Below are 16409 nucleotides of genomic sequence, written 5' to 3'. Positions count from 1 at the left end.
CTCTCTCAACAGCAACTGGACTTCGTAAGGTTCTTGTTTTTCTTCTCCCCTACTAGGCCTGGTGCCTTCCTCTATTATTTGGATCACTCGAGCAACAAATTTGTCTCTCCTTTGTATTTCTTTCCAGTCTTCAGAACTAAGTCCAGGCATACTCGATGTTCCAGGCCATAACTCTGGGGATTCATATTCATTTGGCACGGCTTCATCATCACAGGATAACATTTCAATCATTGGAAAGCTATCTTCAGTGGAATCTTCTTCATTTGTTTGCATCAGGACATGAGCAGAATGTCTCTGCCACACAGCAGCACAACCAGCCACAGACACCTCTTTCAAATCTTCTATGTCAGGCTTAGCTCGTGCTAATAATTCTGAGATACGCTCCTGAGATTTTAACACACTATCATCTTCCAATTCAGGGTCATGTGGTCTGCGGGATAACCCATCTGCATCTGTATTTAATTTGCCTGCTTTATATGCAATGGTAAAATTATAATTAGACAATGCTGCTAACCATCGATGAGAAGTGGCATCCAACTTTGCAGTTGTAAGAACGTATGTTAAGGGATTATTATCAGTTGTAACCTTAAATTTTGCTCCATACAAATAGTCGTGAAATTTTTCTGATATAGCCCATTTAAGAGCAAGAAATTCTAATTTATGTACTGGGTAATTTCTTTCACTTGCACTCAACCCACGGCTGGCATATGCAATTACCCTGAGTTCTCCCTTTTGCTCTTGATACAGGGCTGCTCCCAATCCAGTCAAGCTGGCATCAGTATGTAATATATATGGGAGCTTCCAGTTAGAGAACCCCAAGACAGGTGCAGAGGTCAACAATTTCTTTACAGCATCAAAGGCTTCTTGGCATCTTTCTCTCCACTCCCCTTCTAATTTCTGAGAATGTTTACCAGTGTCACCAGTTCTTTTTCTACCTTGTGCTCTGCCTGCCAGAAGTGAAGTCAAGGGCTTAGTAATACTTGAGTAATTCTTTACAAATCTTCTATAATACCCTGCGAACCCCAAGAAGGTCCTCAGTTCTTTCACAGTCTTTGGCTTTGGCCAGTCCATTAAAGCAGACAGTTTATCCGGATCAGGTTGTATGCCTTCTTGTGAGATGACATGCCCCAAGTACTTCACTGATGTTTGAAAGAATTTACATTTGGAGACTGATAATTTTAACCCATGTTCTATCAGTCGTTGTAGAACCTTCATCACCCTGTCCTCATGTTCTTCAAGTGTAGCAGAAAATATTATTAGATCATCCAAGAATGCTATTACTTCAGTGAGGTTGATATCTTTCATGACACGTTCCATCATCCTTTGAAATGTGGCTGGAGCATTTGTTAATCCTTGTGGCATCATACGGAACTGCCAGTTCCCCATTGGTGTAGTAAATGCTGTTTTTGGTTTATCTTCCTTCTCCATTTCAATCTGGTAATAACCACTCTTCAAATCTAAGACAGTGAACCACTTTGATCCAGAAAGCAAAGTAAAAGTTTCCTCAATCCTGGGCAGTGGATAGGCATCCTTCCTTGTGATGCTATTAAGACGTCTGTAATCCACCACCATCCTCAGTGCACCAGTCTTTTTCCTAACCAAAACTATAGGAGAAGCATAAGGACTATCTGATTCTTCTATAATACCACTTGCCAGCAATTCATAAAGATGCTGCCTTAAGTCTTCAAAATCAGCTGGTGAGACAGGTCTTGTCCTCTCTTTAAAGGGCATATTATCTGAAAGGTGAATAGCATGCTTCACTCCTTTAACATGACCGACATCTAAGTCATGCCTGGAAAAAGCTGCCCCTGTTTCTTGGAGAATCCTTTTCTCAAGGTGCTGCTTATACTCAGGATGTATAGGTGACTCTCCAAAATCCAAAGGCAGAAGAGTGGCATTTTCTCCTTGTGCAACAGGCATAGGCTTCACCCAATCTACGACTTCTCCTTTTGCAACAACACATTTGGAGGGCACTGAAATCACATGGGAGCTTACATTTTGTAGATGTACCGTTATCCTGTTACAAGATGCAGAATTTGTGGCAGCAAATTGAGTTTTTAGCACCAATCCTACTGGAAAGTATTTGTTTCCTGCATCTTCCAATAACATTTCAAGTTGTCCTTCACCTGAGTTTTTCCTTACAGTTCCAGCTATTTCCTTTACTTCACCAGGGAGGATCGTTACTGGTTGGCTTACGGCAGCTCTTATTATTCTTTTGGGGGTTTCTCTACGCAATTTTTCCTGCACTTCACATGCTGCATATGCTTTTGCCCATACCATATCGATCCTGAGTTTTTTTTAGAAAATGTGGGCCAGCCATTTGTTCACAGTTCTCTTTAAACTTCCACAGAACATTAGTACCCACAATAACTGGAACTTCGGTAGGAGGATTTTGATCAGGGCATACTAAAGCAAAAACAACCTGACTTTTTTCTGTTCCACAGTTTTGTTTGGGAAAACTAACTGATACAATGACATACCCCAAATAAGGAACATCTTGACCACCTGCTCCTATTATCTGAAGTGCTTCTTCAATGGGATGCAATTCTACATGTGACAAATATTTATCATAAAACCCTGAAGTTATGCAAGTCACTTGGGAACCAGTGTCTATCAAACACTTGCATGGTTCTCCCTCTATAAACATCTGAGTATGGCATGGCTGTCCCACTAATTCATTTAATACTTTGTTCATCTTCTTATCTTTATAGTTGGTTCCTTGGAACTTGGCATCAACTGTAGATTTCCCAGCTGTTTTTGAAGATCTTGAGATACGACTTTGCCTAGAGATTAGTTTCTCTTGTACTAACTCAGCATTGGGTACTTCTGTGCATTCAGTCCTAGAGTGACCCTCCATTCCACAGTTATAACAAAAAAACCAAGGTTTGCTCAATCCAGACTTATCTGATGTTGGACTTTTGGCTTTAGGCTTTGTTTCATCCACTTGCTTCTCAGTAACAGGCCTATTCATCAGTTTGGAAACAGCCCCTTCAAGATGCTGTAGTCTGTTTTCCATCTTCCATAAATCCATTGTCACAGCATTTTTAAGGCTTCCAGATTCCATAGTATGATATGAGCTACTAGATTTATAGAGTGGTCTTCCTGTCTGCTTATACCTTCTCTGCTCCTTCATCTCCTTTTCTTCTTCATATAATCTGACCTGGTATAATAGTTGTGAATAATCCTTTTTAGAAGCTTTAGTAAAGTCCAAACAATCCCTCAGACGAAGTTGCAAAATCAGGAACTCATCCCAACAACCACGCATGAATTGCTTTATCAGCTGTACTTCCTGATTTTCTATCACATTTATCTTCTTCTCCAGAACTTTCCTCCAGCAACTATTTAATCTTTTCAAATACTCAGAGGGTTTTTCCTCCGATTTCTGAAAAGTCTCTAGAAATTGTGCATAGAGCTCATCGCTACTTGTAACAGAACTATATATCTTTTCCAGTTGCGCCAAGCATTCTTCAGCTGTTGCATTTCGCCCTGCATTTAAGGCTTCATTCAAGGCTGGAAGAGACAAACTTTCTATTAATTTCCTTTTTTTTCCTTTGGGAGATATCTCTGGATCATCAAGTAGCTGTTGTACTTGCAGCCTCCATGTGTCAAAATCTACTTCACTAGCAGGTCTTGATGACAGCCCAGAAAAACATTTAAGTTTAAAGGGTGTATGATCATAAGCAGCATTATCACCATTAGACTTTACTACATGCTCCACTACTACTCTATGAACACCTTCAGGAACAGTAATGATGGGTGTAGACTGTGCTTGAGGAGATGAAGGAGAAATTGCATCCCTCCCTGAAAACTGTTCGGATGAAACACCAACTGTTGGTTCAGGGACTCTGTTTCCTTCTAGTATTACAGTATCATTGAGGGGTGTTTTTCCTAATCTGATAGAAAACACATCCCATTTACCATTTAATTTAAACTGTTTACATTCAGTCTTTATCATTTTAACTACACACTTCTTACTGTATTCACATATTGCAATACCCAGTTTTGCACCCTGAATTCTTTTAAATTACAGCACCATATTCATTCAAAGCATCCATTAACTCTTCATCAGTAATTTCAGGGTGAATCCCACTCAGCCTAATTGAGCATTCTGGGTCAAACTGATCCATTGCTATCATAGAAATCTATTTATCTATAATTTTAAAGCAGTTTCACAAAGCTAATACAAATAATATCAGTATGCCATAAATGGTGCTGTCCCTGTTCGGGCGCCATTTTTTCCCCTTATGTAACCCTTTGTAATGGGGAAGGTTCAATTCAATAAAAGACAGCACCTTTATGGCTTGACAAAATGAGAAATTACTTCAAAAGAAAAGAAACCATTTCAGGCATTGGATAAATTTAACTATAACAATATTTATCATCAACCCCAGAACTGTAAAACTAGATATATAACAAAATCATAATGGCTATGAGCATAGCAACATTAATGGCAACAAAATCTTCAGTGTCCTTCAAAAAGGGCACTCAGCACAGAACCAATCCTAACACACTGGAAGGAGAAAGTCCAACTTGAAATTATAGAAGTGCCTGGCTGCTGCTTCTTATCTTCAGGAGCTGGCTTGCTGCTGCTGCTGCTGCTGCTGCTCAGGGACTCACTCCCTGGCTTGGCCTGCAAAAGAATTAGCAGTTCCCTCAGTCAAGCTCTGGGCCTTCTCTCTGCTGCTGCAGGGCCAGACTGACTCAGGGGAAAAAGCCTTACTTCCAAACAGTACACAATTGAGAAGAAATTATAAGGTGCAACCTTCCCCCCTGGCCATTATGCCCACCAAGTACCTGCAAAAGAATTAGCAGTTCCCTCAGTCAAGCTCTGGGCCTTCTCTCTGCTGCTGCAGGGCCAGACTGACTGAGGGGTGGGGCTTTTGCACTAATATATGAGCAACTTACTTACTGCTCATGCTCAGTAACCTTTGGCTTCCTAGGCCTAAATCCTAAACTGATGGAATGTATTAAAACAAAAATGACATGGGTTACAATAGCATCAGGTTCTTGGGTATGTCCATTGTTAATTGTAGGTAGTTTTTCAGCAGGTGAGAGATGGTGTGAGCAATGGGTTCACACAAACAAGTCATGTGAGTGGAAGGGACCATCTTTTAGGAGAAATTGCAATTTCCATGCACTGATAAGATTTCAGCTATTAGTGATAGGTGACAAACAAAAGCAATCTGTTGTTTTTTCTCACTGGGCCTGTCCTGTGGAAATTGACTCCTGGATACTGTTAAGGTTGACCAGACTGTTTCTTCATTTCTTCATGCGGACACTGTAGCTTTGGGGAATACTTAATATAAACCTGCAAATGTTTGTTCCTTGACTGAAGGGCTGGTTCAGGGGAGGCCACATATCAGGGCTTGGCTGTAGACAGTAGGTCATGTAGCATGAACTGGACGGTGGCTGGAAGCATAAAGGTAAGTGTAGTTGATTGATGGTATGAAGCAATATGAATGTGAATGTATTCGTTATGTAGTTTAGAAGAGGTGTCAGAAAGTTAACCTTTTCTGTGGGACTGGTCCAAGTTCAAAATGAAGGTGGGATGAAAATTGTTAAAGATCTGGTAAAATTTCTCAAACACCCATCCAACTGGTCCAGATAATAAAAATATTACCAATGAATCTCAAGGTGGGAGGAGAAATTGCTATAATACAGTTAGTCTAAATATGTTGTAAATATGTTGGCATCATATGTGGCTCTGTAGGACCTCAAAGTACAGAGTACTCTCAGATATGAAGTAGTTTGTTTATTTATTTTTGAATTTATATGCCGCCCTTCCCGACTAGTGTCTGCTCAGCATCAAAAACTAGCATCAAAACTAACATCAAGATGGTGATAAAAACAAGAGAAAAAGACAGCCACCCCCCTCAATAACATCGCTGTTGTGGGTGAGGTCTGGCACTATCAGGAATGACACATTCTTGATGTCTTGTGATTGCGTGGAATCTTTTTGTACAGCGATTCTGTATCCATGGTTTCCAGAATGCTGTTTTTTGGCAAATTTTCAGTGGTGTGATGGAAATACTCCTTCAGCTGGAAATTGTGGCCATAGGTTACCAGATATCTCACATTTATTCTGTCCACCAACATCTTCACAAGTAAATCTTGCCAGGGTTTTGGCATTCAGACAAAAAAGATTGCCTGTTCCTGTGCTAACCAGTATCCTATACCAGTATAACCTGACCGTAACCCTGATGTTGTAGGATTTGTATAAGATTACTCTTATGTGTTCAGTTAAATAGGTTCAGTGATGTTTGAATAAGTGGAGAGGCAAAATGGAGCTTACTTGTTATCCAGTTAACCTGCACACTGTTCTTTTTGGAATATGGTTACTCTGTAAATTTGCTAGTCTTGTGCAGGTTAAATTACCAATAAATTCAGAAAGAGAAGCTTCTCAGTGGTGAGGATAATATTTTCTCCATTTGACCCCATGTTAACCCCCATTACCTTCCATTTGCTGTATAATAAAATATTAATACTTCAGATGTTCTAAAACGGGATACAAGATCAAGTATGTTTTTCAGACAGTCTGTCTCTCAATCACTACATAAAATATATCCTTATCCCTTGCTGAACAATTGTTTAATTTCTCTGAGTTTTGATAAACATTCAAGATTATATTTAATGGTTGGGATAAAAGTTTTAAAATAAAATGGATAATAAAGCTCTAGATGTGGATTCAGCTGAGGAAGAAATCCTATTCTTTTGTTCCCAAACATCAAGGGAAATGCCCCAAGCCCTGAGAAAATGTATCTGCCAACATTCTGTCAGTGGTTTTGTCCCAGCACAGATCTCAATTTGCAGAGTGAAAAGTGAGATTAACTAGCCTATGAGCCGGCTTCTGCCAGATCTTTATGTTCATGGCTAAGTTCAGATTTGTGACTGTGGGTTCTTTGCTCTTTGTTGTATACACAGCTGATACATGACATAGCAGCTATGCCCACAGCCATTCTCTTTGTCACAGAAAAGAGTTGCCAAGAATGCCAATAGTGAAAGAGAGTCAGCATTACAGGATGATAATATTATTTTGTAGATTTCTTGTTAAGAATGTGGCATTTCCATATTCTGATAATATTTTTTTTCATTTCAGATAAAGGCAAAGAATCAAACAGGCCTTCCTGCCCACCAACTCTGATTTTACATACTGAAATAAAAAACAAGCCAACAGAGAATGAAGCAAAGGTTGGTTTGTCCTTTTATTCTCACTTGGAATCAGGTTGCTCTGAAGTGATTAAACATATTTTTTTATTATTTTCTGTCATGGCTCTGGGGGGTCAGTCAGACAGAATGGTCATTTCAAAAATTCCAATAAATATCATGGTTCAGGAACACCATCACTGTCTATAGATTTTGCTTCCCTAACTATTAGGGCACTGGATCATCATTTTATTTATTTACTAGATGTACTCATTTAAGCAAGCCTATTTATTTATTAATTTACTACATTTTTATTCTTCCATGATACTCATGGTATCATACATCAGTGTCCCCACTCCTCATTTTAACCCCCACAATAACCCAGTGAGGTAGGTTAGGCTGAGTGTATGTAACTGGCTCAAGGTCATGCAGCAAGCTTTCATGGAAGACTGAGGACTTGAACCTGCTTCTCAGACCCTAGCCCAACACTCTGAGCATTACACTATGTTGGAGAGCATGATTTGATAATATACAGTTCTCCCACAACCCATTTGAGTACTTACCACCAGAGGGCTAGTTCCACATTGCTAGAACTCATGAAGAGCATCATGCTACTCATAAAGGATGTAGATTCCAGGTACTCTTGCATCCTCCTGTCCTTTTCCGCTGTACCCCGAAACATTTTGTATTTTTATTATAAACCTGCATGCTTAACATAGACATGTGGCTGAAAAACAGACTGCACTGCAGACACTTTCCATCTCCTTCCTACCACTAGGAACTAGGGTTGTCATTGGGATGACAGTTTCTTGTTCTGGAATTCACTTTTTTAGGCATTGCCTTTTCTCATTCTCTTCTCTCTCTCCAAAAAGAAGGATTTGTTTTTCATCTTTCTCTGAAGGGAAATGAAAACACCTTTTGCAACTTCAACTCTGGCATGAGTTTTACGTTTTACAACACAGGGTGAAGCTCTATCAGAAGGGCAGGAAATGTGGGAAGCAGGAAGGCAGAGAAGTTGAATAGGGGGTAATTTTCAGAATAGGTTCTGAGAACTCCTTATTGCCCTAGAAAATTAGGCTCATTGCATGATTTCAGCCTAACCTGCTTCACAGGTTTGTTGTGAGGATAAAATGGAGGAGAGGGGAATGATGTTAGCAGCTTTGAGGTATTTTTCAGGTCTTTTTTTTTCCAACTTGCATTAGGTGCATGCATACCCCGCATGCACACAAATGCTCCCTGTGCAGCCTGCTTCAGACACAGGCAGCAGCCAAGTGGATCTGGGATACAATAAGAGACACAAGCCATGCCAGCCACCATGTTGCTGCATCCCCGCCCAGCCAATTCAGCAGACAGCAGGCTCAGGGAGACCATTGCTCATATCGACCTCCAGTAGCTCCTGGCTGGGAATAAACTGATTGTATGCATCCATTGACAAAGAGCAAATCTTTCTTTCTTTCTTTCTTTCTTTCTTTCTTTCTTTCTTTCTTTCTTTCTTTCTTTCTTTCTTTCTTTCTTTCTTTCTTTCTTTCTTTCTTTTTCTTTCTTTCTTTCTTTCTTTCTTTCTTTCTTTCTTAGCATTCTGTGGCAAATACTACATTTCAAGCTGAATTTCCTTAATATAAATTATAAAATAATTTCTGCATGTTGCATCTGTTTTGCCACAACAGAACTGAGTCACAACACTGAGTCAATCGGTTCTTTTCAGTTGCATATCTCTGCCTTTTATTTTCAACTCAGATGGCATGTCTTCTACAGAACTATGCCAGTCTTGGGAATAAGTATGGGAGAACAATTGCCTCATGATCTCCAGTGCCATATATTTATATTTTTCTTTCTCTCCAGACTCATCTAGCTTACCTGGAGATTGATGTGTGGCTAGCATTGTCACAAAACTATATGGTTAACATGAATAAATAGATTCAAGTGGGTAGCCATATTAGTCTGAAGTAGCACCATAAAAATTGTGTCCAATAGCATCTTTAAGTCCAACAAAGATTTATTCAAGGTGTGAGCTTTCATGTGCAGATACACGTCCTCAGACAAAAATGGAACAAGAATCATGAGAGTGCAGATATATAGAAAAGGTAAATTAGTGGCTACTTTATCTTTTCTATATATTTGCACTTCTTTGTTGGTCTTAAAGGTGCTATTGGACTCAATTTTTGTTATGAATAAATAGAACCCATCATGTTAATGATGCCTTTTCCCCATCTCTCTCTATTTCCATATGAAGAGTTGTTCTATAAAACTACTCCCAGAAGATGGCAGTGCTTCAAATGGCAACAAGCCTGTGGCATCCACTCCTGTTCCAGGATCTCCTTGGTAAGCATATGTCAGCTGTTTCTCATTCCCTGACTATCAGTATCACTGTCAAGCATCATTTGCAGTGTCATCCAAAGCAGAGTTGCACCCTTTTAAACCCACTGACTTCAGGTTTAGGATGGCACTGTAAGCAGGTCTATGGAGAATCCTACTGAAGTTTACTCAACACGGCTTGCTCCCAGGAAATATTCTTAAGATTGTACTTTTCATGATCTATTTTGCCATGCACATATGAGAAAAAGTAATGAAAAATAATAGTCCTGAACATTATACTATTTCACTGTTGTCTTTGAATAAACATCCATTGTGAATTAATGCCATGCTTTGCATAACTGCACAAAAATGGTGGGAAAAGGTTTTTTTTTAATTTGTACTTATAGCCCTTTCTATCCTGAAATTTCAAAATGGATCACTGCTTTATATGAACTTTTAATTCTCTAAATAGAAATGAGGCTAAAGATGCATTTGAAGTTCTGATACCTGTTCAAACCCTGGGTTTTGTGTGGCAAAGAAGCATAAGACTTGGTTTGCCTGTAGGGAAATGCTCTTGAAGTGTCATGAGGGGGCTTGGTGATCAAGAATTACATCCATTGAGCTTCATGCTGATTCCATCAGATGATCCATCACAGAATCACACCGAAACATGGAGCAAACCTTTAGAGAGCATTGTCTTCTTTTCTGCCTCTATAAATAGAAAAGCAACACATTTGCAAAAGTACATTATTGTATCAAAATTCACGACAAATGGTTGGCTTAAATTACTACACCTAGTAAAAAAAAAAAAACCTGGCATTGATCCCAAACCCTCTCCACTCATAGGTTGGCTCCATGCTTCTGATGGATTCTGTGGTTGATGTGACATCACCAGGCAAACGCTGGGATGTCATTCGGGAACAAGAGCAGGATGGCTGAGTGGGATTCCGAGTTGCACAACTTAAAACAAATGGAAAAGGTGAGTTTTCGATTGCTTCTCTGAAGACTGCCCCACACCCACTGGCTTTCTACAGTTACTCACTGCATAGTGCAAACAGTAAAAGATACATCTCCCCCCACCTGTTTGGACCTTCCCAGATTGCTTTCCTGCAGGCATTTCTGTCAAACACTCCAAAAAGCATGAAATGTTTGTGAGCACTAGGAAAGGAAACCCCAGAGGAAACCCGCAGAGGAATTGGTACCTGCCATCTCCCTTATGTTCCTCCTTCTTAAGCAACAATTTTTATATTTGTGATGGGATGTGGTTATTATAATGGACAAGAGGGGAAAGGTTATTAAACTTGCCAAAAATGTACATATCTTTTTTTTTTCTCTACCATATTTGTGTAAATTGTGTTTTCTCTGGCTTTGGTACTGAGGTGGAAGGCCCTGCAGAAAGTAGGGAATCCTCGTGGGAGTCCCCCACTACTAGGCCCTACTTACTAGGAAAAAAGGGAAAGCCTAGGCTATGTGACCAGTGTTGTACAGGAAATGACATCATTACATTGGTGATGTCTGGGCAACACTGGTATATGGGCAAAAACTCTATGGTAGAAGTCAGTTTACCATCTGATATACCAGATTGTCACCCAGAAGCCACTGATATGATGACATCACTTTCCCGTGCCTTCACATGCAGCCAGCTGGGTGATCTTGGGTTCATCACAGCACTGATAAAGCTGTTCTGACCGAGCAGTGATATCAGGGTTCTCTAAGCCTCACCCACCTCACTGTTGTGGGGAGAGGAAAGGGAAGGGGATTATAAGCTGCTTTGAGATTCCTGGTAAAGAAAAGGGGCATATAAAAAAGAACTATTCTTCTTTTTCTCTGAGGTACCTGAGAACCCTAGCAAAAGTGACTATTTGAGAAGATTGTAAATTTGTTTTGCAAGGGTTCCATTGCTCGATACTCCCTCCCTTCACAAAGATAAACTTTTGCTGTTTGAAGGGGAATGATGACTAGCAGGAAGATCTAGATAACGGCAGAGTAGGTCAGAGGAAGATATGCCCAGCTTTAAGTCAGATCCAAATTTGAAGAGATGATTAAAATATAAGGTGAAGCTTTTTGGCACCTGCCCCATAAATGTTCACTGACATCATAACCTTCTAAGGTAGTGAAATATACCTTGCACATACTCTGATATTAACAGTGCATACATTGGCTGCAAAACAGTGTGATGTTCTTCCCCTTTTAGACGTGTTACACTAACATAAAATAATTGTCTATGCTTGGTGAGGTGAGGTGCTGAGTGGACAACACAAAGTCATTTATAACAGATGCAGGAATTTGCTCAATACACAATGTACTGCCTTTTTGCCTTGCTCCCTTGGATTCACAACACAGATTTTTGAATCATGCATGGCAATTTTTGAGCCCAAATATAACCAAACAATCATCAGCACTGACTGACAACCATCCCAGAATCTGTATGCATGTTTTATGTTAGGAATTTCTAAAACTACAACAAAACAACCCCATATTGACTGAGAATAAGTAAAAAACTATTCCTTTGGTATCTTAATTGGTAACACTTTATGTTAAAATATCTTTGCTGCCTAGCGTAATTTCATCAGGTGCAGATGATCAAGGAAACAATCAGTACATCACATCAAATAATTAATATTTTCATTGCACTTGTAAAAATGGTCTTAAAGTATGTTCCTAGATATGCCTCACAAAATTCAATAGGACATACACCCTAGCAAAATGTGATTAGAATTCCATCCTTAAAGTACATGTTCCTTATACTACTATTACCACCATTTTTAACTAGTGCCCTGTTATTGAAATGAAATTACTGTACTTTTGCATTTGAATAATTGAAACCTTTATTATGCCAAATAGGGACAAGCAAAGTGTGATGCTGGGAGATGAGACTGATAATTTTTAAATTAAATGTCAAATTGGGTTAGTAATGGAAATGTGAAGAGATTTCTTGAGGGAGCTGCCATTTGGTTCCATTTTTAATGTCTCTCCAGAGGTGTTTGCTTGGTCTTTCAATCAGAAGTGGAAATGGGCCATTTCCATTTTAGCTATTACCTTGCTTTTATTAGATAAATGCCTAGGCTTCAGCTGGCCCAGTTCTAACAGCTCACACAATGAATGCATTTGTAGTAGGAAATGAATTCTCCCATCAACCAAAGTGATGGGAACTGTCTGATTCATAGACCAGAGTCTTAGAAATTAGTAGAAAGAAAGAATGGGCTATAAAATGATCAAATGTGTGATTTTAGAACAGGATCAATTATCTTAATTTTTAAAATTTTAAATTAAAATTAATCTACATAGTGTGATGAGAGGTTTTACTTCAGTACTTTTTAAATAGCCTAAAGTTTTATTAAGACCTGAGAGTTTCCTTCCTGCTTAGAAACTCTTGGTACTAAGCAGATGCTTTGTTGCCATGGGAAAATATATGTGAACATTGTTCCATCATTGGAATACCTGGCCTCATGAAAGATCAGCAAACATAAGCCTCCTGTCTTCTCTTTGGTGTATATTATGTGTGATTTTTTTCCATGTATATTTATAAATGAAGAATTTAGTACAATGGAATCTGCAAAATGGTCACTGTTGCAAATGGGAGAAGATGTATGAAGGGTAATGTCCAAAGTCTCTTTATTTTTCCCCTGCAAAATTTCAGTCCTCAACAAAGGACATATTTGTTACTTGATATACATATATAATCTACAAAAGTGGGTGTATATTTTTCATAAGGGAGAATGTTCATGAATTATTTTGTATTCTAATTAATATGCACAGGCTTAATGTGCTCACTGTTTTGCTAATGCTCAACTATGGCACATCACTGATCCTCTTTCCAATAACTGTTGCTTTTGTATTGTGCATAACACAAGGTAGGCTTCATTCATCTGAATAAGTCACTAGTTGTGTAAGGTTGACAGGACTGCCAGTCAGCGGGTCAGAACAAAGATGAACAAAAAAAGGTTGCGGCTTAAACATAAGAGGATAGATTACTGACTAGAGAGATCTGTAGAGAGCCATCATTACAGCTTTCCTTGATTTTTACTGATCCTAGTAACAGGAGTACTGTTCAGTATGTAACAGTGACATTCAGCTTACAGCAGGTTGGAGTCAATTTGCTTCATAAAACCTTGGTATTTTAACCAAAGTGACCAATTTAAATCAATTAAATGCTGATTTATTCTCTGTTTCTACTATCAGATGGTGGTACTTTATCGTGCATGCTTCCGTAGCTATGATATTTATAGACGCTTGACTTCTTGTGTCATGTACTGTGGCAAATCTCTCCAAAATAGACAAACTCAGAGCTTTGGCAAAAAAACAACTCTGTAGTTCATTTCAGAGGAGAACAGCAGCATCACAGGATCAGAATTTAAATTTAAAAAATAAGGTCTACTATCAGATTTTACATTTAACATTGTTTTCATTTTACTTAAGTTACAATAGCTCTAACAATGTCTATTTATAAGCATTCATAACACACAGTAATTTTTTTCTGACATCAACCCGCTATCTATAACATGCAAATGTTATCTTTTATATTTATGAAGAGAGGCCAGCTCATTGGTGGCCTTTAGAGGCCTCAACTATAGGCATGGTGGAACAGCTCTGTCTTGCCGGCTCTGTAGAAATGTCCCCAAGGGCCCCAATCTTGCTTGGGAGAGCAAGTTGGCTGGTAACAGGACTGAAAAAGCCCTGGCTCTGGTTGATACCAATTTAACTTTGCAGGAGATTTTGACCAGATTTTGTATTTAGGATATTTCAATCACACCTCCTGCTACAGACAGCTTACAATTAAAATAACTATATTAAAACAAGCCACTGGACATAAATTGTATAATAAATATGCATCTATTAATTAGTACAGTCATTCCAAATTTAAGAAACATGTATTTTTTCATGTTAGAATTTCAGGAGATTTCAAGCTTTGCTTTTTCAAATCTAAGCTTCAGATAAATTAATAACACCAAAACTATGATAATGAGTCTCACTATGAAATTATTTGTTTATTTTCTTTTTATTTGATTTCTAGCCCACCACTCCTGCAAGTGGATCATGGCAGGTAACAAACATTTCCCCCCATAAAACCCCCATTAAAATCAAGCACATGAAAATTGATCCAACATACCCAGACAGTGATAAGCCCCCATCCAATCCAAACTGTATAACACTTCAGGGTATGAGGAGTAGTCCAATGTCCCAGCTTAACCTAGGGAGGAGCCCATGATCTTACATGCCCTGGCCTCAACCCAAAACCTGGTGGAAGAGCTCCATTTTACACCAGGTGTGCGGGTTACTCCTATGACCTGGGCCTACATCGATAGGGTTCACCTCCAAATTCCTAGCCAAGAAAAAGATATTAAGCTGAACCACAGCCATTGTGGGTTGGCGTGCTTCTTGATCTACCACCTTCCTGCCCAGCCGCAGGAGGGACTGAGTTTCAGGTAACTCTACTCCAACCATCCAACCACAGCTTCCAAACAACTGGTAAATTGTATCCAAGGGAGTCCAGGTTACTGTCCATTAAGAGATAGGGCTGGGTGTCATCCACATATTGTTGGGAATCCAGCCCATAGCACTGGCCAAACTGGGCCAGAGGACACATAAAGTTGTTAAACAGTGTAGTGGAGAGTATCACTCCCTGCAGAACTCCACAAGGGAGTTGATTAGGGTGTAACAAATGCTCCCCCACTGCCACCCTCTGTGTCTGGTACTGGAGAATGGAATGGAGCTGCTGAAGGGCTGTCCCCTGAATCCTGGCCCTGGTCAGGCAGTGAGCAAATATGGCTGACAATGTCAAATGCAACCAGCAGATTGACCATCATGAATACAGCTAAACCATCCCAATTCAGCTGGTGCCAGAGATCATCTGTCAAGATGACCAGCACCATCTCCACCCTGTGGCCAGGATGGAAGCCCAACTGGTATTGATTGAGCTCTGAAGTTTCCTTCATGTTCGCCAGGAGCTGGTCTGCAGTGCCCCTTTCAAGTACCTTATGCAGAAATCCAAGATGCGAGCTTGGGTGGTAGTTGGCTGGGTCCCATGGATTGAGTAATGTATCTTTTTTCAGTAAGGTACAAACCACCACCCCTTCAGCACCTCCAGAAACTCCCTGGCAGACAGGGAGAAGTTGACAATATCTTTCACAGGGCCTCCTATTTGCTGATCCCTCAGTTTGAGCAATCAAGGTGGGCAGCGATCAACAAGGCAAGTGGTTGCCCTCACCGACCCCAACAACTTGTCCACTTTTGTTCTGAGAGCCACCTAAAGCCATTAGACATATCCCCTCAAGATGGCCAAGGGGTATCTGCTAAATTTTCTGTATTAAGCATGGCAAGAAGTCCTGGAAGAGAAACAAGACTTTGTGAGAAAGCTTGCTAATGCTTTACAGTATAATTGCAATTGACTAATATTTTGGTGCCCTTCCTCAAGGGTGGTAACCAAACCAACATAAATAATTGGGCTGGGTGAGAGCTCATGGACATGATAGAGGTGACATAAAACACTAATTTAGCCACTTTCACCTCCATCTCACTGCCTCATTTTTCAAGAATCACCACCCATTCCCTCTGCCAGCTCGCTGTACCCGCTGCCACCACTAGATGTCTCTGAAGTCCACTGTACAGTCGCACAGACATGATGATCTCTGGCCCTTCCCACCCCCAATTCTGGCAGTTTGTCGTCAGTGTCTTTGCCGTAGAGAACATTTTCTCTTTGGGCTATATCACCCAGCGGGCACCTCTCCAATCCAACCCCCACTTTCCAAAGTGCCAATGATTCTCCAAAGCTGATTTATCTGGCCTCAGTCTGGCCACCACTCACAGTACTCATCAGCCAGAGAAGGGGTCCACAGTGCTGCCTCACCTCCATCGACCACATCTACCACCAGAGCTCCTCCGGCTGCTTCTCCAGTCGTCCATGGTTCCAACCAGGAATCCCCAAGGCTGCCAATCCCTCCCTGGGTCTCAAAGCGCAAGGGGGCCTCTGA

At 40.1% G+C, this 16409-nt stretch overlaps 1 protein-coding gene across 1 annotated transcript in view; it reads left to right on the top strand.

Annotated features, from left to right (window-relative positions):
- TCERG1L (transcription elongation regulator 1 like) overlaps positions 1–16409 on the top strand; it is a 210928-nt gene that overhangs the window by 159412 nt on the left and 35107 nt on the right. The window contains exons 6-7 of the mRNA XM_077350138.1: positions 7097–7188; positions 9377–9465. Coding sequence (XP_077206253.1) covers positions 7097–7188; positions 9377–9465 — 181 coding nt within the window. The remainder of the gene's footprint in view (positions 1–7096; positions 7189–9376; positions 9466–16409) is intronic.

This window comes from Paroedura picta, chromosome 8 (genome assembly GCF_049243985.1).
Source record: "Paroedura picta isolate Pp20150507F chromosome 8, Ppicta_v3.0, whole genome shotgun sequence".
NCBI lineage: Eukaryota > Metazoa > Chordata > Lepidosauria > Squamata > Gekkonidae > Paroedura > Paroedura picta.
Note: the sequence above shows the minus strand (reverse complement) of the source record. Positions and strands in the feature narration are given on the sequence as shown.